Below are 21,320 nucleotides of genomic sequence, written 5' to 3' on the forward strand. Positions count from 1 at the left end.
GAGAGTAGACAGGGACGGGATCTTTCCCTCCAGAGAATACGAGCCCCCTTTGAGGTGACTCTGAAGAAGATGGACACATTAAAGAGTCTAGAAACCTTCTCACACATGGAGGGTGTGACTTCATTAGTGGGTGGACAGGCTTCTGTCTGCACCCACGGGGTCTCCTGCTGGGTGCTTCCAGGGGGTTCCTTGGCCTCCAACAGCCTTGTGTCCTGTTCAACCCTTGTGTCCTGCTCTCTGCACTGCCTCATTCCACCCTCCAGCCCTGCCTTAGGCCTCCTGCTGGCTCTACTCTAAAGCCATTGCATCTGCTTCTGACCCAAGTGTCAAAGGCCTTGAGCATCTGTGGACACTCGGTGGAATCCCTTTCCAGACTTGCCAGTTTCTCTATTCCTCTGTGGAAGACAAATGAGATGGTCATGGCTCCAGCTCACCCCATATCACCTCCATATCTTCTTCATGGAAGTGATCCCGTCTCTTCCTGTGTGACTTCTCAGGCTTCAGAGCCCATTTCAATTACTACCTCCCCCACAAGCCTTTCTGCTTCCTCCTTCCCTCTCCCCCAACCCTCCTTCCTTTAAACTCTTGTAATCAGAGTCGTAACCACATTCGAGCTTGGACTGGTAATTTGTCCTTTATTACGTATCCTTATTTTCCCCTCTAAATGGATTTCCTTGAAGGCAGGGCCCACGATCTTTGCCGCTGGTGGTATTCAGGCTTGGCATTCAACTCCTAAAATGTATGTGAAAATGAGTAAATTCTGATTTTGTCCACTCTTGTCCGAGGTTAAAGCTTTGCTGCAACCACTCAGGTGAAGAAACACCACCCACAGTGGGCAGGCCTGGGGACGGGCCAAGCAAGAAAGCTGTTCTGCCACCAGGAGATGGCTCGGAGGTGTCACAGGCCCAGGTTAGAGGGCGGTGAGTAGTTGGGGGACTGAGGGAGAACTTTCCTTGAGTAGCACCCTCACTCAGCTGGGCCTAGGGGGGCTTCCAGGAAGAGCCCCGAGATGCAGACAAGGGGACCGAAAGGTAAGGGTATTCTGGGGGGTTTCTGGGGGAAGGAGGGCAGAGAAGAAAACCCCCCATGAGAACATCAGCTGCTTCCCTCCCCGAAATGAGCCCCTCACTGAGCTCTGCAGTGGGGAAATGGCCGCTGAGTCAGCCGTCGGGGGCGGTGTTCTTCAGGTGGGAGCTGATAAGCGCTGCAGGCGCCACAGCAGAATTCCTCCCGGACAAGCGCTGGATGGCAGTGTCACCAGAATTTGATGGCAGCCCACAGTGGAACATCACTGCAGATGGCAAGGACCTCAGCTAGACACTAAGAGGGCAGAACCAGAACCCCAATCCAACCAGAGGTACTGGCCCAAGATTCTATAAGGACACCTCATGTGCCAGAGCAAGACCCCTAAAGTCAGGGACCCAGTCTCCCAGGGGACCGTCATGTCACCTGAGCTACCAGCCTTCTGTGCCGTTTCTCAGTCGGGATCTTCCCCTGACTTCCCAGCAGTTCCCTCCACCGCCGTGCAGGCTTCCTTGTGGGTAACAGTGGGCCAGGATGGGTGAAGGCAGATGCTGGTGACGCGAGGTTTCTCCGGAGTGCCTCACAGCTTGCTTGTCTCCACATCCCTCTGGCAGCTGCAGAAAAGAAACTAACCTGTTGGAGGGAGACTTTTACCCTATTTCCCAGAGCGAAGGAGTCCTGTAGCCGCCACTGGTCAAGAGGCTGGTGGGGAAACATGTGGCCTCTGCCCCCGAAGAGGTGACCTCTCAGTGAACCAGAAAGGGCCAAACAGGGATCTAGGCTCCCGGTTACAGGGATGGTTGATGGACAATGAGCAAAGCCCCTGGGAGTCCCAGGCCCTGAGGACCTCATCAGTTTCTTTGAAGAGACTGGGCTCACACATACTGCTTGGTGACTTGGCATCGGCGTCCAGAGGGCAAGTCCCACCAGTGGTAACTAGTAACTCAGATTAAGTGTGGTCGGAGGCAGCCTGGCATCAGCTGGACCTCTGCCTGATCCTCTGCTTAGCCAGCTATTAGCTGTGTGACCTGCACCAGTCATTTCCCATTTCCTACTTTCTCCTGCAGAATGAGGACCTGAACCTCCTTCAGGTCATTGAAGACTTTCAAAGTGGTAGTAAAGTATCTAATTCATAGACTTCCTATTAGGGAGTCTCCACTGTCCTCCACTTCTGTTCTCATGTGTCTACACTGCCTGACCCCTGTGCACCTACACTAGGACCCTAGAAGGCCCTGTCCAGGCCAGTGCCCTTTGGAGGAGAGAAGACGAGATGAGATGCCTCCTACTGTGCTGTCTAGTGATGACACTGAGAAGTGCTGCCCATGAACATCTTCAACTTTCCCCTCCATTGCTCCAAAGGAGCCTAACCTTCTGAGAGCTGCCTGAAGCCCTGACCAACCCGTGAACTCACCTTTCTGCAGAGCTCTCTGAACAGCACTGTGCATCCCACGGCAACCTCTCAGCTGGGCCCATTTTGTTCTCTCAGCCCAAGGAACTCTCCCTTGAAGAGGGCTTGCATGCAGATCTGGGTGAGTTCTAAGGACTCTGGCCAAAACCCCCTGGCTCTCACCCACCAAGCTTGTCTAGTGTCTGGCTATGCTAATTGCCAAGCATTTTATGAGACATTTAACAAGTCTGGTTATCCTTGTAGAAGAAGGAGGTCCTGGAAGAAAGTCCACATGAGCCGAGAGAGCTTAGTCTTCCTGCCTCAGTGACAGCTCAGCCCCACATGCGCCTTGAACTCGGGCCAGGAAAGTCTGCTTTAACCATATGGCCTGGGTTCAGTGCCTCTGGGGACTATGTGCCTGTTAGCCAGAAAGTCAAGATCTGAGAGGGAACTTCAGAACTCATGTCACCTGCTAACCCTAAGAGCCTGCCTTCTTCCTCAGAGGGCAGCACCCAAAGGTCCTGGCCATAGTCCTGGCCAGCTGCTTTCTTGTCACAACGGTGGCCATTGTGCTGGCATTACCCAGGATGACCTGTAAGTCATTCTATGGATCCATAGCGGATCCACATGTAATAAACAGCTTTAACTAAGCACACATCAGCCCCAGTGTCCTGTCAGTAGGGTTCCCGTTCAGGGATCTTCAGGTATCAGCCCCTTCCTTCAACAAGGGAGAATGCTCAGCGCTCTACTTCGGAGGCCCTCCAAGCTTGTTGCCTTAGAATTTGTTTTACAACATGAGATGAATGACCTCAGCCCTATTGTCTGGTTTCCTGTCAGCAAAGAAGAAATGTTAGGGACAAGAGCAGTTGTCACTAAAGTCCAAAGTCCTTTAGGGGAGGAGAAAGCTGCTAGAAACGACGTTCTCCGGAAGCACTTTTCAACAGCTCCGGTTGTTTTGTCGCCACTTTCTCACGTGTCTGCCTAACCTGTTAGGAGCAGTCGCGGCCTCCGTGGCAGAACCCGCGAAGCCCAGCTGCCCACTTCCCCACGTAATGTTTTCCAGTGATGACGACTTGACCATCTTCACCCCCAGGGACCAACATGAACTCAGCTGTGGGAGTTCACAGAGCGCAGTCTGACCTTGGAGAAAATCTTTGGCGCAACTCTGTCTTCCTCCACGTGTGATCTAACGGCCTTAGATGCAGGCCTCTGGTCGTGGGCCCGGCCTTGGCCAGTCCCGCAACAGTCTCTGAGGAGGGCGGTAAGAATGTCTCCTTGGGGCCCAACTACAGAGCTTGTCTCCTTTCCAGATTGTGCTGTAATGGACAGGGCTCTCAACTCAGCCTGTTCTCTCCTTCCTGGCCCACGTAATGGTCTCAGAAGAGCAATGTTTCTCACTATAAAAATGGGTGGTCCCTCCTGTTAACCTAGCTGAACATCATGGGTTGGTTAGCCGTAAGGGCTGAGGAGGGCCGAGTGGAGTGTCGCTCTTGGCCTTGGTGGTAAAGAGCCCTGGCCGCAGAGTCCCTGCGGGGGCCGGACCCCAGCTGGACCACAAAGGCTTCAAGTTGCTGGCTTCTCCCCACTGAGGCCCCCAGTTCATTATCAGGCTTTTAGAAACACCAAGAGCACCAAAGAAAAGGAAGAACAGAGTTTAAGTGCAAGGATTGGCTGACATCAAGGAGACCCTTAAAGGGCCCTAAGCCTCCAGGTTTTGCATGAAAGCACTGACTAAAACTTGAACTGCTTTGAAAAGCAAAAGGCCCTAAGTAGTGGGTATAAACTGACGGGCCTAAGTGTTCAGAGAAGGGATGACAGCCCTGAGGAGAGTGAGAAAGGCTTCAGGAAGGAAGCAGCAATCCAGAGCCTTCTTGATGGGAAGGGGCTCTAAGCTTGAAGAGCAGTGGGGGTAACGTGCCCGTGGTGCCCACGGTGGCTATGAGACAGGGCTATTCCAGTCGGACTATTGGGAGGGAGAGGAAAAGCTTATCCCCCCCACTGCTGGTGCCCCTTCCGTGTGGGCAGTGACACCCAACGGCTCTCCTCCCTCACCCATCCCTCCCTCTCTCCCTCCCTGACCTCAGGTAGAGTGACTCCCCAGATTAGTGGATGAGGAACCAAGCTCCTCCCTTTCCTTCCTCTCCTGGGAGGAGCCTAAGTTCCCGAGTCTCTGTTTCTCTTCTTTCCTCCTGGCCATAAGTATTCCGGGGGGAGAGGGGGCAGCAGCAGCAACCCCTATCCTCCCCATCACGTGGCAGTGCAGCGGGGAATAGATAAACTGCTCTCATTCTAAGTCATCACTGTTGGAAAAGTGTTCCGCTCTCTGTAAGTGACATCCTCCAACCCAGTTCTTCTCCCAAAGAAGCCCAGCATTCCCTCCAAACGGGCCTGTCTGCACTGCCAGTTGGTCCAAACCCCAGTGCTGTTTGCTGGGCCCCTCAAGACTCCAGCAAGTCTGAGCTGGGGAGAGCCAGCAGGGAGAGGCGGCTCCCACACTCTCCCCCTCCCCAAGCCTGCGCCTCAGGCTCATTCTTGCATCCTATGAACTTGTATCCCTAAAATAAAGTCCCTTTTGACTGAAGTTGATTCTGAATGAGTTTTTGATCCTCACACCTACATTTGTCCCAAGGTGAAAACAGCAGGGATTGGCTTCCCCAATGGCTGAGCCATTTGTCTTCCTGTTGTTTGTCCACCTCTGTCTGAGCTGATGTACAGCCAGGCAGACAGCGCCTCCTGTTGGCCAGTGCTCCACAGTACAACGCAGCAGGACAGGAGCTGGTGGAGCAGCAGCAGGCTGGGGCTGTGGACCCTCCAGTCCAGAAGCAGGAGCCAGCCTGCTGCCCTGGTGCCAGGGGCCCATCAGCTGAGCAAGACCGGCCTGACTCAGGCCCTGTGGGGCCAGAGTGGCTCCTGTCAAGATGCCTGTGGTCTAGGGAGCAAAAAGAGGGAGAGCCAGGTTTACCCCAGACTGAGGGGTTTCCTGGGATGCTAGACTTCTGGTCTCAAAGCCAAGAAAGTCCTGGGCAAACCAGGGCAAGCTGGTCACCCTATAGGGAGCTCAGGTGTGAGGGCAAGGAAAGACCTGGACTCTCTAGGAGCTTTGACTCCAGCCTAATTTAAGTCAGGACTCATCCCTTTTGGTGAAATAGAAATAAATGCCAATTTTGATGGGCTATCATGAGGCTTGAAGAGATATCATGAGAATTCAGGGAGAACAGCAGGCATTTGCCTAAGGAGAAGGTTCTCTAACCAGTCCCTAGTCCCTGCCCCTCCTCCCAGCAGGTTGCTTCAGATTTGTGGGAATTAAGCTGCTTCTTCCCATACTTGCAAGTCAAATTATAACAGCACCAAAGGGGGTGGAAACACTGTTGCATCTACCAGCCCCTTCTCTCCTCTCCCAGAGTTCTTTGTGCCAGTGCCTTCCCTGCAGCCCCTCAGCTACAGCCACACAACTTACCTGCGCCTTGGGGCATCCTCTCTGCCTCTAGGGTGTGACTTGGGTGCCTTTATACATAACGCTTCTCTGTTCTCTGTTCTCTGGTTTCCAGGCCTTCGCACAGTTCATCCCAGGACTGGGCCTGTGGGGCTCCCGTTCTGGAAAACAGTCCTGGGCAAAGAATTGGATCTTGAAGCAGGTCTGGGTTTGGGGTCAGGATTCATGCAAATAAGTATAAACTGAGGTGAGTCACTAACCGGAGGTCACTCTTATTCTTAAACGGAAGGTTCGGAAGGGCTGATCCAGTCCTAGTTCTCTGGTTTACCAGCTGCATGACATTTACTCCAGAACCTTCTCCCGTTTGTCTACAATAAATGAATAGGCAGAGCACAAAGGAATTTTTAGGGCAGTGAAAATATTCTGTATCATATTATAATGGTGGATACATGTCACCACACATTTGTCCAAACCCACTGGAGGTACACAACCAAGAGTGAACCCTAAGATAAACTCTGGACTTTGGATGATTATGATATATCATCCTTGGTTAAAAAAAAAAAAAGGACCATTCTGGGCAGCGATACTGATAACGGGCAGGCTATGCATGTGTGAGGGTCGACAGTATACAGATAATCTCTGTAACTCCTCAGTTTTGTTTTTTGTTGAAAGCCTAATAAATAAATAAAAATAGAAGAGTAGATGATTTCTTCCAGCTCAAGTGTCATATGACTCTGATTAAAATTATATGCCCATTAAGCAATTCAAAAGGAATTATGTCTAGAAATTTGAAAGCTAGCAGCCAGCCTGAGGAGGAAGAGCACTTAAGGCAACATTCTGGGACATTCTGCTCCCCAGCCCAAGACTGCTGGCCGCGGAGTTAGTGGATGGTGAAGGAACACAGCAGTGTTTCATGAGAGCTCATGAGGAGGAGGCTATATGCTAGTCATGTCTGAGAATCCCTCTCGCTGGTAAGCCAGAGAGCTAGGCACTGCCACTTGCCCGGATGAAGGACTTGTTGATCCAGGAAAAGGAACAATGAGCCAGCACTGCTTTCTTTGCTCAATGGCAATAATGGCTTTTTCCACAGAGGAAAAGCCACGTAAAACGGTTGGAGACCGAGTTCTGGATCAGGTAAGGCCCTGACGCGATATTAACCCATTATGAAAACTACATGGTACCTACCCATGTGGTCTCTGATTTGAGAGAAGAAGCATAACACCTTCCCCTCTACCCCAAGAAACCTTAAACCCCTGAGAGACTCAGAGAACAAAGGGAAATCTCCCAGGACCCTCCCTTTCATCCTCTCCCTTCTCTCCAGCCCCCACGTGCTTGAACACTGGACAGTTACTCTGGACATCAGTCATCCCCCCATGCAGAGACCTCAGCCGCACAGACACACACAAACACTGTTCCTGGTCTCAGCGTCCCCAACTTGAAGGGAAAGACAAACAGCCAGGAAATGAAAGAGCATCATTAGATGATGGACGGAGTGACGTAGACAAGTGGTTCTCAAATCTGAGTGTGCTTCAGAGTCTCCGGGAGAAGGCAGGGTCCCCCACCCCACCCCCAGGGACTCAGTTCAGTAGGTCTGGTGTGGGGCTCACAGGTTGCATTCTGACAAGTTCCTAGGTGATGCTGGTGCTGGTGCTCTAGAAACCACACTCCAAGAACCAGCAATACGGACCCATGCTTCATACGGACCCGTGCTTCCCACACCTTTGTGTGCAGATGAAGCACAAGGGGAGCTCATGAAAATGTAAATTCTGATTCAGTAGGTCTGGCTTAGAACTTAGGGTCTGCACATCTAATGAGCTCCCAGGTGATGCCAGTGCTACTGGCCAGTGGACCATATTCAGTGGCAAAGGTGCTCTGTCTAGATCATAATGGAAAATGGAGAACAAGATGAGTTTGGGCTGATCTTGGCAGGGAAGGGTTAATGGTAGTTGTTGAGACTTGATGAATGGTAGGGTTTAAATCAACGAAGGAAAGAGCGTATTCTGGGAGAGAACACTGGGGAGAGAACAGGAGAGCAGAGGCAGGGAGGTGGGAGTGAGAATAACAGGGAAGAGCAGTGGCCCCTGGCCATTGTCACGCGCTGGCACCAGTGAGACGGAGGCTTGGGGTTCCATATGCAGGCGCCCCATTCCATTCACCCTTCACCCCACCCTCCGATCCAAGAGGCTGCTCCTATTCCATTAAGTCTACGGGCAGCTGCTGTTCATAATGGAAATGATTATCGTTCTGCTGGACCCACCGACAGCTCCCAATCCTGCTGGCTCAGCCAACTTGGATGGCGTCTCACCTGGCTTGTTGTTTGGCAGCCTGAAGGGCCTCCCACTTTTCTTTTCCATTCTCAAGCCAGAGGAGCCTCTGTCCTCCAAGAGCCGAGTATCTCAAAGGCACATGGGGAGGCAATGAACTTCTCAGCAGGAGGCCAGGGCATGTTTTGCAGGGAGCTTAGTCACTGCCCTTCTCCTAGTTCAGTCAGGGTCGTGAACAAAGAAGGAAAGTAGAGCCCTCTCTTTCCTCCCCTCCTCTGGAAATCTTTTGTCTATAGGCTTGTCCTCACAAAATGTTCACCCCTTTTCCCACAGAGCTGCATTTTGTGGGTGCCAGAACACGAAGGCGTCTGTGTAAAAGGCTTGTCATTCGGAAACTGAACTAACATTTCCTGGGTACCTAGTTTCCCGGGGCTGCCATAAAAGTACCACAAACCGGGTGGCTTCTAAGAAAAGAAGCTAATCTCTCACAGCTCCGGACACTAGAAGTCTGAAATCAAGATGTCAGCAGGGCTCTGCTCCTGCCAGGGGCTCCTTCCTTGCCTCTTTCAGTTCCAGGAGCCCCAGGCTAATGGCAGCATCACTCCATCTCTGCCTCCATCGTCACATGGCTTCCTCCTCTGCATCTGTATCCAAATTCTCTTCTTATAAGGACACCAGTCATATTGGCTTAAGGGCCCACCCCACTCCAGCATAACCTCGCCTGAGCTAATTATGTCTTTATAACCCCAAATAGGGTCACGTTCTAAGCTACTGGTGCTTAAGACTTCAGCATATCTTTGGCGGGGAGGTACACAATTCAACACATGACCCCATGACAGGCACCTGTTACAAAGTCATATTAAAACATGAAGTCCTTGTGGAATCTGAGCTTGTCTTTTAGACAGCTTTCTTCCTCTAAATTAAACTAGAACTGTGACCTATTGTCAATAAAATGAAAACAACTATAATTCAGGCCCTTCCTCAAAATCAGCAGAGAAACAAGGGGACAAACAATTGTCCGCCTCACAACTAACAGCCAGGACTGAATCTGCAAGATCCACACAGCAAGTTAATTAGCAGATTATGGTAACTAATTCATGTACCCATTGGACAGAGTCGAGGCCCTTCTGTCTGCCAGACACTGTTCTAGATGCTAACGATACAGGAGGAAACAAGAGAGGCAGAAACCTCCGCCGTGGGACAGCTTACCTCCCCGGGAGGAGAAGACAGGCAGACAAAATTAAAATGTGATATGGATGGAGAGAGGAAATCAGGGAGAGGAGGAGTCAGATTTGGATTTGCATTTTAAACGAGATGGTCAGAGAAGAGCCACAAGGAGGTAACAGACCAGCAAAGGCCTGAAGGACAGGAGGGCTCAGCCTTGGGGTGACAGAGGAAGCAGCAGGTACAAAGCTCCTCAACGGGAGCTTTTGTGAGAACTCTGCTTCTCACGGACTGATGTCCCACTGCCACTGTGTGCTTTCAAACCCTCCCGGCACAAGTGTGTGTTTAACTCAAGAACCACCAGGATGGGAAGAGAGCCTTTGAGGAACTGAGTAGTTGTGGTCAAGGAGGAAGGAGTTTGGGACTAAAGTCACTAGGTTAAAACCAAAACTGGTTAATGTCCTCCAGGGCAATAAAACCAGAACCTTTGGGGTTATCGTTTCTACCACAATCATCTGCATCTTCCCTGGAGAAAAATCTGCAAGTTAACGTGAAATTCAAGAAATCTTCAATTTCACAGAGTCTGGGCCCTAAAGACAAATATCATATGATATCACTTACATGTGGAATCTAAAAAAAAAAAAATGATACAGATTTTATTTACAAACCAAAAAAAGACTCATGAACATAAAAAACAAACTATAGTTACCAAAAGGGAAAAGGTGGGGGAGGGATAAATTAGCAGTTTGGGATTAAAAGATACACATTACTATATACAAAATACATAAACAACAAAGAACTACCATATAGCACAGGGAATTATATTCAATTTCTTATAATAACATATAATGGAAAAAAATCTGGAAAATACATATATGTATGTGTATATATGTAACTGAAATGCTTTGCTGTACACCTGAAACTAACATTGTAAATCAACTACATTTCAGTAAGAAATAAAATTTTTTTTAAATAAAGAAAAAAATGCTAACCCTTCCTTCCCCCCACAAAGAGAGTAATTAGGAAATCAAAGAAAGATGCAGTCCTGAAGAACTGAAAGTCGTGGGTGGGTCTGTCAGGCTGTGCTCAGCACAAGATTGAAAGGATATGCAATCCCCCTTTTGCCTTCTTTATAAATGTTGGACACTTTTTCTTAACATAAGATACAAATTTACATATTGGCAGCCGTGGCTTTCAATTTTCCAAATGGAGTTTGCTCTCAGTATTAATCTGCTTTTCACCATCTTTTGTGTCTGTTTTCAATCAGGCAGGAAGATTACCAACAAGCAATTCCAGAATTATAATAAATGTTCCATTATAAAAACTAAAAATATTTTTATATTGTTTTGGTACTTACTTTGATGAGCACTAAAACATTTTATGAGCAATTTAAATTTTGTATCAGGACACACAAAAAAAAATCTATTTTTCTGTTTTGAGTTGATGCCAGCAACAAAAAAATCAATTGACACTAATTGCAGTTGTGAACGTTTATATGTATTTTGGATGTAACTTTGGGCATGTTACTGAATTTCTTAGCCTGTTTCCTCCTCTGAAAAATAAGACCTTCATCACGTCAGTGCTGCACGTTTGCTGACACACAGAGCTGGGAGGACCTGCTGGGCTCTGATCCGTGCTGTTAAATGCATATTCATAGGTCATAACTGCTGCTTTTAGGGGCTTCCTTGTAGGTTTCTTCTTTTTATCATGTTTTTTGCTATGTGGATGTGTCCTTCTATCTTCTTGTGATTTTAACAAGTAAAATTACAGTTTTTAATCTTATCAATTGCTTTGTTTTTCAAAAAAAGGGGGTTTTAATTATATTTTTCATCTTTCTTTCCTAAAGAATGAAATGGTGTTTTTGAAGTCCCTTTAACATTAGAGGTGAAATTCTACAAGCCTCAGTCTCTCTCAGTCTCCCTTCTCTCTCACCAAACACCATGTTTAACTGGAATCCCTTTTCCATCACTTAGTGTCACATTTTTGAGGAATGTAAGAAACACCACAACGTGCATTTCTTTAGCAGCTGTTAAAATTACACACTTAGCTCATGTCCCAGCAGTTTCATTAACCAGGCTCTTGGAACATTATTTACCATATGTTTGTCAATAATTAGTTTTTTTAAGATAACAATCTGTTTACTCAAACACATTTAATAAGCGTGCTGTACGTGAAAGTTCCACTTCACAGCTGCGGGCAGACACGTACCTCCTGTTTACTCCACACAAGTTTCTAGTCAGAGAAGATCACATTGGCCAAATTGGAATCATGCTACTTACTTGGATGGAACCAAAGAGGCGGCAGTTCTCAGGACTCTTCCATCTGTGCTGTGCGTGTGCTGTTAGGTGTTCTGAAACACGCTCACATTTCGCCTTAAATTTGCCAGGGTGTGTTTTTCTGTTATAACTTCATTAAGTGCAGTGTGCGTGCAAAAAGAGCAGGAGACCCACAAAGCTTAAAAAACTGGTTTTAAGACTAGTACAGAAACTCTGAATATACTTTAAAACCATTGAATTGTACACTTTGTATACCAATGAAGCTGTTTTCTTATGGCACAGAAAGAAAAAAAAAGAGAGAAAGGAAGCATTAATGTCGTTACAGTATATGTAACTGTTGTAATTTCAAGTTATTACTTATTATAAACTTGTTCTTATCACCCAATTGATATATTTTTCTATCTGTGAAAAGTATTTGGGTCTCGGCTAAAATGGGCTTCAAAATGGTAGAATTTTTTTTTTCATTTCCATGGCTTTTCACTTAGCTGAGGCATTCAAGAACAAATTAAAGTTGTTAAGCAAGATTTAATTATGTGAAACTTAGAGTTAAATGTTGAAGGGGGACTAGACTCGGCAGAGATGAAGATACTGAGATGAGTAGCAGTGTAAATGCTGAACTGATTTGGGCCGGGTGGCAAGGTTAAGCTATATCATCCCCATCGAGAAAGACTAAAACTGGAAAAACGGCAGAAGGCTGAGACCATGTATATACAGCGTTGGGAGGGTCGAGAGGCCAGTGAGAGATGGAAAAGCCAGGAAAAACCTAGAAAAGGGCAAACAGATAAGGACTAAAAGCTGACCTGGAAATCTCATTTGCCATCTACCGTAGTTCGCGATCATAAAGAAGGTCCACATGCTGACTCAGTTCCAGATTTCAGAAAAAAACCAAATAGCTCCATGCTTCAGAGCTCAAAGTCATTTTCTAAGCTCAAAAGTAATTTATATCCATTTATTCTCTCTTACCTTACTTTATAAAAGACAAACTTTGTAACAAACCACAATTTTTTGCCTTGTTTGCACAGAGAAAAACTGGAAAGCAATATAGTTTGGGCACTCTTCTAGCAGAAGAGTTCTACAAATACTGAAATGTGGGAAATATGAACACTAGCAAACAGCAAGTAATGTCTTTTTTAAAAGGCACGTAGCAAAGGTATTATTAACCAACCAGAAGTTTAGAATCTGAATGTGTAATGGCTAAAGTTTTGAAGAAAAATGAGGACAACATATTATACTTTATTTATTTCCAGTAACTTGAGAAGCACCTGGGCTCCAAATCAGTAAGTGCTGGTTCTTGCCCTTCAGTGTCTTTGTTTTTCTAATGAAGAAATATTGAATAATAAAATCCCATAAATCAACATTTTTAACAAGGTTTTTTTTTTTTTTTTCATATTACATCTTATCCCAATCAAGTGTAAAGAAAAGAGAATATGAGCCAAGAGGAAATAAAGTTATTGAAGCATTTTTTAAGGATTTGATTTTCTGGGTAGATTGGCTTAAGCTCTCCCAAAGTCTACAGACTTTGCTTTAATTTTTTTTTTTTTTAAGTTTTCTTAAGAAGGATTTTTCTACATTTTAATGCAGCTTTATAAATTCTTTTAAAGACATTTCCAACACATAGAAAGATAAGTCATCTGGAAAATGTGAATCATTCCAGAAATACAGAGACTTTTAGTTTCCTTTCAAACTTGACTTTCTTTTAATATTCATTCACCTGCAGCCCAAATTCTCCATGCATTTTGCCAGATATTAGTTATGAACTACAAACGAGGCAATTACTTCCTCTGCTTTATGAGGTCACTTAAACTCGAGACAAAAACAAAAACATGGTGAATGCATCTGGGACCACAGTGGTTACTCTGAGCTCTCCTCTGGAGACACTGGGCAAACACGCTCTTTTCTCCTGATGAGGGCAATTTCCACCCCAGAACAGTTTTTCCACCGCAATTATACACCAGTTTGGGAGATCCCAAGATGCAGGATCTGTATCTTATCAAGCCAAACATCAACAATAAAAACACATACATACAAAAAAATTCTAGATGAGACACAGCCGGCTCTGGCTTGTTTTCCCTTCAAATTCTTCCCAGTTCTTGAAAGCTTCATCACAGCCTTATCATTCGTTGGCAGCACCCAAATAAAACAGATTTTTTTAAGCCTTATATTTACTAAGTGCTTTTTGTCAGTTCCTAACCTCACTAAGCAGCCCCATCCCACTTGCAAAATGTTATAGAGCGTTTGAACGGTGCTTGGCTTACAGTGAGTAATCAGTTAATGCTGAGGATAGCAGTCGTTATTGTCAGTATCCAGAGACAGAAAACTATGTTCCACATTTAAACCTTAACCTACCCTATCAGTGGTTACTAGAGAAAAGCAACTGGAAGTTGAATTATTTCTAACTGCTCTCAAGTAAGACATATATTTATTTTTAAGACCAAATGTTACATCTCTCTAGCTTAGCTATACAAAATAGGTTTGCTCTCAAAGTGGATGCCATGGGGAGAAAATGGGCAGGGGACTACTGCAGATTAAAAGAACTCCAAGAGACTTAATAAAATGCCTAGGGATGGTATAGCTCAAGTGGTAGAGTGCATACTGAGCATGCACAGGGTTCTGGGTTCAATCCCCAGTACTACCTCTAAAAATAAATAACTAGGTAAACCTAATTACCTCTCCCACTCCAAACAAATAAAAACAAAATGCCATGTAACTTGACTGTCTCCAGATCCAGAAATAAAAATCTACACATTTTGGAAACAATTGGGGAATTTGAATATGGGAGGGGTATGGGTGATATTACAGAATTATTAATTTTACTAGATATTATAATGGTGTGGCTATAAAGAAGGCTGTCTCTATCCTTAGAAAATGCAGGCTGAAATATTTAGGTGTAAAGTATTGTGATATCTGCAACTTACTTCCAAACAGTTCAGCAAAAAGTTATATATTCAAATTTAGAGAAAAAGCAAATATGATACAATGTTAACAACTGATGAATCTAAGTGTGTTTTTAAGTGTTTACTGTATTATACTTCCAATTTTCTGTAGAGGTAAAAATATTTAAATAAAAAGTTGGGAATAAAAAATAGCAAAAAAATAGTTTTACTGAAGAGAACACCACACATTTCTTTAAATATTTTACCGTAATAATATACAATTATACATTGTTATTACTCGTTTACACTTTATAAAAAGCATACCTGCTCAATAGTTACTCAACTTGAAAGTAACTACCTTACGTACATTATTTAACTTTCAGTGCTGATGCAGGAATGTCTTTATCTTAAATATGAATCAAAATAGCTTAACACCAATGTGAAACTACAGACAATGAGATGCCAGGTGTAGGGATCATGAATTATTATTCCAATTAAGTTAAAATTTTTTCAATATTTTTCAATAATTTCTTCTTTGCTTTTCTTCTTTGTCTAGAATAGTCTGTTTTAAGCTCAAAACAGCATCTTGAAATCCAGGATTTAAGTCTAATACTTTCTTGAAATCTTCCAAAGCATCATCAAAGTATCCTGTACCAGAACCCAAAAAATGGAAAAGAGAAAAAAACCTGAGTATTTCTATATATTATTCACAGCAAAGTTTGGGTACACATACTTCTGCTTTTACATTCACAGGCCTTCAACCACTCTTACTAAAGGAATTTTTTCTTCTTAATAAAGATATAAGAATGTGTGGATCAAAGTAATTTCGCATACTCTTACAGAATTAAAATTAGTTATAGGTTTACATCCTGGGATTTAACAGGTAAATACCTTAAGTCATCACAAAATTTCAACAAAATTGTATCACCTATTTGATATAATTACAGTAAAATTAAGAAACAGGAAAGCAATATTCTTTTTAACACTTTAAATGAGAAACAGCCCCAACTGTCCCTTTAATCCGAGGATCTAAAAATCCCTTGGCTTTATATTGCCTCCTGTGCCTTCGAAGATTTTAACTCAGAAAAGTTTCACAGGGGATCATCGGCATTACCCTCATGTTGCAGCTGGGAATACACAGACACAAAGCAATGGGGTCATTCTCACTCCGGCGCCAATTCCCACCCCAGTGCTCCACTGTGGTCTGTAACATCTATCCAATGACTAAAAACATTCAGGTACGCTTCCTTTGTTCCAGGCTCTAAACCTGAATTTCACATAACTTTCACACTCAGTGATTACTACTTTAGTTTTACAACATTTGAGAGTTCTCAATTCACAGAATATAGTCAAGGACAAAAGGGGGAAAAAGTTTCTTACCCAGCCTATATAAGATCAACCCTCTGTTGTAATAGGGAACTTCAAAACTGGGTTGGACGTCTATGGCAGATGTGTAGTCATCCATGGCTTCATAAAAATCAACCCTCAAGTACTTGATTTGCCCCCTGTTGTTATATGCAGTAGCCAAATCCTCAGGGCGGCATTTGCTTTAAACAAAAAGTTCACATTAAAAACGTGTTACCACATTCCTCGTTTCCACTTTCATTCTCTTTGGGGTCTTGTCAAACTTCATAGCCTATAACATGCAGATCTACACTAAAAAACCAAGCGGAAGAAACAAGGTGCAAAGAAATAAAGCAGTGGAATCAATTTTTGTTTAATTCCGCAATCTGCTTTTGCAGGGTTACAGCACCACAACGTTTATCTGAAAAGCACACTCATTTTATCATGTGTTCAAAGCCCTCGTTCATTGTCAACTTGTTTTGCTGAATGCAATATTAAAATGATCGTTTATTTTCTAAGCACATGCCAGTGGGGCAAAGAAGACAAATCAGAATTAAACAGAGCAAGGAGGGAAAGCCAGCCCACAGTTCAAGTCTGTCTCAAGATGAATCGTCAATTTTATTCTCAAATTTTTAAGTGAAAACAATGAGATTTGAAGTCATTTCCACCAGTGAAGAAACGGAGGTTAACTGTAGGTGAAAACTCAACACGCCAATCCCCAGGGAGTGCCCTCCCTCCAGCCTTAACAAGTATTCTCCCCAAGGCCAGACTGGCTTCCTGCTGTAGAGTATTAAGGCTCCGGTCCACTCTGGGGGTCCTGTGTGTAGAACCGGCTCTCCATCTGAGGGCTGCAGAGCTTTGGGTGAGCAACTTTCCTGGGAGGAGTCAGATACTCAGGCAGCTCTGACCAGCCACCAGCTCAACAGGACACGGACACACACACACACACACACTCCCACACACACCAGCCAACCCCTGCTGGACAAATCATCTGCACAAAGAACATCAATGGTCTCTGCTCCATGTCAGAGATGGTTCTGTTTTCTTTTCTTTTTTTTCCAAAGGGATTCTCAAATTTGAACCAAACAGAGAAGATGCAGGCTAAGCTTCTCTGTCATTCTTTGTTATGCTCCAGAGCATGAAGTCTAGTTCTTAGAAAATATTTGTGACAGCCATCAGTGTTATTAAATGTTACTCCTCTTAACATCTTGATCCTTGGGCTCTCAGACAGAGACTTGTTACTATTGCTGCCAGAAGGGGAACTCACAGCCTAGGGGGTCTCCTTCAAACCTAATTTTCCAAACAATGGAGAGGAACCACTGCAACTTCAGAGAATTTCTCTTTCTGTGCACTAGGACTGGGAGAGGGGGTACATGGACACTTCTGGTTGCCACTAGCACCACCGTTAAAACCTAAAAATCAAGAGGAAACACTCCGTCATCTATCTCTGCTATGATATTAGCTGAACTGCTGCCCAGTAAAGTGTCTTTAAGAAAAATGCAGGGGGGTGGAGGGTGGGAAGGGATAGACTGGGATTTCAAAATTGTAGAATAGATAAACAAGATTACACTGTAAAGCACAGGGAAATATACACAAAATGTTATGATAACTCACAGAGTAAAAAATGTGACAATGAGTGTGTATATGTCCATGAATGACTGAAAAATTGTGCTGAACACTGGAATTTGACACAACATTGTAAAATGATTATAAATCAATAAAAAATGTTAAAAATAAATAAATAAATAAAATAAAATAAAGTATCTAACAAAGAAAAATGCAGCCTCGGGACCTAATAAGGTTTTAGCCATTAAATTTCTAAGCTTCAAAACTTTGTTATAAATATCTTATTATCAGAGGATCATCGAATGTTTGATTGAGAATTAGATCTCATTATAACAAATTCTAAAAGCCTACTCTCCTTATGGAAATTGTTTCGTAGTTTAAAGATGTGGGCTAAGAGTTAAAGCGTAATTTTTTAATTCTGAAATTTTTGCAACGGTATATTTATTTTCATGGAATGTAACCAAGTTAACTGATCCAAGCATAGATTTTTTTTTTGCACTTGCTAATTTTAGCAAAGAAGAAAATATTTGGAAATTAGGTTTATGGCTAAGACTGCAATTTTGGATATTAAAAGAAAATGTTATAGACCATTCAGAGCAGCAGGCATGCAAATATTCCAGACACTGTTTCAAAATAATTCAATGATCCATTATTTTAAAAATAAACTTAAACTCTAAAAGATATATGTAAGGAAGAAAGTTGAAATAACAGAATTCAGTTTAAATCCATGAGCTCCTAGAAGAATTTCAGAACTGTAAGAAAATTAGAAGGTTCATACAGCCATGCTGAGCAACCTTCTACTAAACCACAGCAGATTTTCTTTCCTACGCTGTTAAGGAGCAGGAATTATATTTGGCAAGCAACAAATTTGTGATTTTAGGCTGAGATGTACAAAGGAACAAGACTAGATGGGATCACCCTTCCCCCCTCCCAAAAAAAAAGGAAAAAAAAAGACTAGATGGCATCAATAGATCTGTTGGTGATAAACACTTTTTGAAACTTGCTAGTTAAGTCTAAAAATTACAACAAACTAGCAAATTTAACAAAAAAGAGGCAGACTCAACAAAAATAAAAAACAAACTAGTGGTTACCAGTAGGGAGAGGGAAGGAGGGAGGGAGAGTACAGAGGTAGAGGGTAAAGAAGTACAAAGTATTAGGTATAAAATAAGCTACAAGGATATACTGTACAACATGGGGAAGATAGTCAATATTTTATAATAACTATAAATGGAGTATAACCTTTAAAAATTGTGAATCACTATATTGTACACCTGTAACATATAATAATGTACATGCAACTATACATCAATAAAAAATTTTACAAATTTTTAAAAACCTACTAGATAAATCTATTCTCAGAGCTTGAAACAAGGATAGAAAACTGCATTTTCTATGTTTCCTAACGTTTGGAGGGTTGGTGGTATCACCTTATTGCTTGTTCCAAAACTTCTATTAACTATTATTCTGGTATATTGCTGAAATGAGAAAGCCATTTAGTTTTTCTGATTTAATTACAACTGAGTTTAACAAACAGGAGAAGAATCTCAAGTTTCATACAAATAAAACAAGCTGGCATCCTGCCAAGAAAAAGCAAGTCCTTGACAGGAGAGGAGGCAGGTAAACAACTCAAAACTGTTACCAAAAAACAGCTGGTCATTCAACTGTTTTCTGTTCTTTATCTTCTCATCCTGGACCACTCAACACCACCAAGAACAAAGTCAAAACTTCGAGTACAACAAATGGTACACATTCGGGCATAAGTCCAAGATGCTTTGGGAGAGCAGGTATTAGCAGGTGAGGTTGCTAACACCAGGAAAAGACATTACACACTCTCTGATGGAAGTACACATTACCACCTTTAATAGTATTTTCACCTTAATTCTGGATCTGAATTGGATCAAACCTCAAGGTTTAACTACCAAAGCACAAGCAATGTAGAAGATATTAAAAATCAGGGGGATGAATTCAACAAATCAAAATATGGGAAACTCTCAGGACACATGACTCGGTTGCCTCACCAAATAAACTGCAAGGGGAAAAAAAATGGAGGGCCTTACATATATTGAGCCTTGATGTGCATCCCGACGTGAACCAACTGCTAAAAACAAACCAAACAAAACCACCATTATTGCTCAATAAGAAAACTCCAAAACTGGATATTTGACATTAGGAATTATGTGATAATGATATTGTGTTTAGGTCTTTTTAAGAATCCTTAGTATCTAAAAATGGATTCTGAAACATCCATGGGATAAATACTACGATGCCCTGATGATGCTTAAGCCCAGGGATGGTTACCTGGAGGTTCATTCTATTATTTCCATATATTTAAGGTTCTTTTCACAAGTGAAAAAGAAAACACCTGCTGTGACGCTGTGGCTGTGGCTATGGTAGCACTCGCCGGCCCTCACCAGGTCCTGGCTACCTCTCCTTTTAAAATGACAAAGAAAAGTCCTATCGGCTCTAAGGCTCTGGATCACAGTAACGTGGAAGAGGGACACTCGAAGTGAAAGGCAGCGGGGGCCGCGGGGGCCTGACACCGCAGGACCGCCCCTTCGCTGCCTTTCTGGAAAGTCAAATATCTGGCCGCTACGTCCTTGCCGCCGGTGAGGTCATGCGGCCGAGAAACCGGACTGAACAAGCCCTGCCTCCCACCTTGCCCAGACCCCGCTGTCCCCAGTTCTCGCGATAGTTACCTCCCGGGCGCCGCTCCCACGGAGGCTGCACAGGCGCACTGGTGAATGTAAGCGGAGTACAGCTCCTCGGCCTCCGCGTATTCTCCCTTCTCGAAGTGAGCCTGGGCAATGGCTAGGGTTGCGTGGCTTTCTTGTCCTTGCTGCCCCTCCATAGCGTTCGGAGGCCTTGCTTTCCGTGTAGAAATGGGGTTGATCTCTGAGCGATTAGAGGCGGGACCACAAAGCCACTTCCGCACTCCGGAATTTAACTTGACGGCAAAACCTCGGCGCTAGCAAAGGGGGAAGTTTGTGTTTTCTGAGGACCCGTCGACTCGCGAGATCAGCGACAGTGCCGGCGGAGAACTTGGGCGCTCCCGGAAAGCTTGGGCAGACAGATCCTTGTGAAATGGAGTTCTCGTTACTGCTGGTCTCGCCTGGCTCGTTTCCAGAAAAGCAGTAGATCGATACTTCCACACTGGTTACCAGGTCCGCGGGCAGATGTTGCAAGGAGCTTGCCCTTTGTTACACGAATGGCGGGGGTGCGGCGGCTGACTCCCGGAAGCGGAAAGACCTTGGTTTGCTTTATGAATGGCTAAATGCCCCCCGGATTTATCGTAGCGCTTTTCCGATTCCTGCGTCCACTCCCTAGAGGCTGGCTTCAGTAGGCTATAGGTTACACTGAGACACTTTGTGTCTAAATCTCGTGAGCTTAGTTGTCCTGTGGTCCTGAGTCTTATTTCAAAACTCCAAGATTCTAGACTGCAAACTTCTCAACCTTTTCGAACCTCTAGAATAGTGTAAGGATCAACTGAAAAGTATTTTGTGTTGATAGTCTGTGGGTGACAATGTTAGTTTACTTCCCTGGCCCTTTATACCAAAGGGAAACCCATGCAGTAATTTGTTAAGTACAATATGTTTAATTCAAGTAAAAATTATGTAAAATGAACACTCCATAGAGATTAAAAAACAATTCCACTTAAAATAGCATCAAAAAGAATAAAATACTTAGGAAATAACTTAACCAAGGAGGTGAAAGGCTTGTATAATGAAAACTACAAAACACTGATGAAAGAAATTAAAGCCACAGACACCCCATGTTATGCTAAAGCAATCAACAAATTCAGTGAAATCCCTATCAAAATCTCAATGATGTTTTTACAGAAATATAAAAATTCTCCCTAAAAAAAAAAAAACAAAAAAAAAAAAACAAAAAAAAAAACTTCCTAAAAGTCGTAGGAATTACAAGGGATCCCAAATAGCCAAAGTAATCTTGAAAAAGAACAAAGTTGGAGGACTCACACTTCCTGATTCAAAA

The 21,320-nt window shown here is 43.9% G+C and overlaps 1 protein-coding gene across 2 annotated transcripts; it reads right to left on the reverse strand.

Annotated features, from left to right (window-relative positions):
- Positions 1-608: 608 nt before the first annotated feature.
- TTC32 (tetratricopeptide repeat domain 32) lies at positions 609-20,899 on the reverse strand. 2 transcript variants are annotated; one of them, XR_012499250.1, is made up of 4 exons: positions 20,027-20,163; positions 6,104-11,677; positions 5,868-6,017; positions 609-1,637 (listed from the first exon to the last, which is right to left on the reverse strand). XR_012499250.1 is itself a non-coding variant. In XM_045510928.2 (3 exons), exons 1-3 carry the CDS (start codon positions 20,176-20,178, stop codon positions 14,941-14,943), a joined length of 447 nt encoding a protein of 148 aa, XP_045366884.1. In that variant the 5' UTR covers positions 20,179-20,899; the 3' UTR covers positions 12,772-14,940. The 2 variants fall into 2 exon arrangements, 1 of the variants encoding a protein (XP_045366884.1); XM_045510928.2 differs by lacking the exons at positions 609-1,637; positions 5,868-6,017; positions 6,104-11,677 and adding exons at positions 12,772-15,068; positions 15,801-15,967 and having other exon boundaries at positions 20,027-20,899.
- Between the last annotated feature and the right edge of the window lie 421 nt (positions 20,900-21,320).

Source organism: Camelus bactrianus, chromosome 15 (assembly GCF_048773025.1).
Source record: "Camelus bactrianus isolate YW-2024 breed Bactrian camel chromosome 15, ASM4877302v1, whole genome shotgun sequence".
Taxonomy (NCBI): Eukaryota; Metazoa; Chordata; class Mammalia; order Artiodactyla; family Camelidae; genus Camelus; species Camelus bactrianus.

What these genes read in the sequence shown, in the direction of transcription:
- TTC32 (XM_045510928.2), bottom strand. Translation starts at nt 20,178, where the DNA reads ATGGAGGGGCAGCAAGGACAAGAAAGCCACGCAACCCTAGCCATTGCC. An exon ending in GTGGGAGCGGCGCCCGGGAG is followed by an intron (nt 15,968 to 20,026) that starts GTAACTATCGCG and finishes TTTTGTTTAAAG; the next exon opens with CAAATGCCGCCCTGAGGATT. An exon ending in GTTGATCTTATATAGGCTGG is followed by an intron (nt 15,069 to 15,800) that starts GTAAGAAACTTT and finishes GTTCTGGTACAG; the next exon opens with GATACTTTGATGATGCTTTG.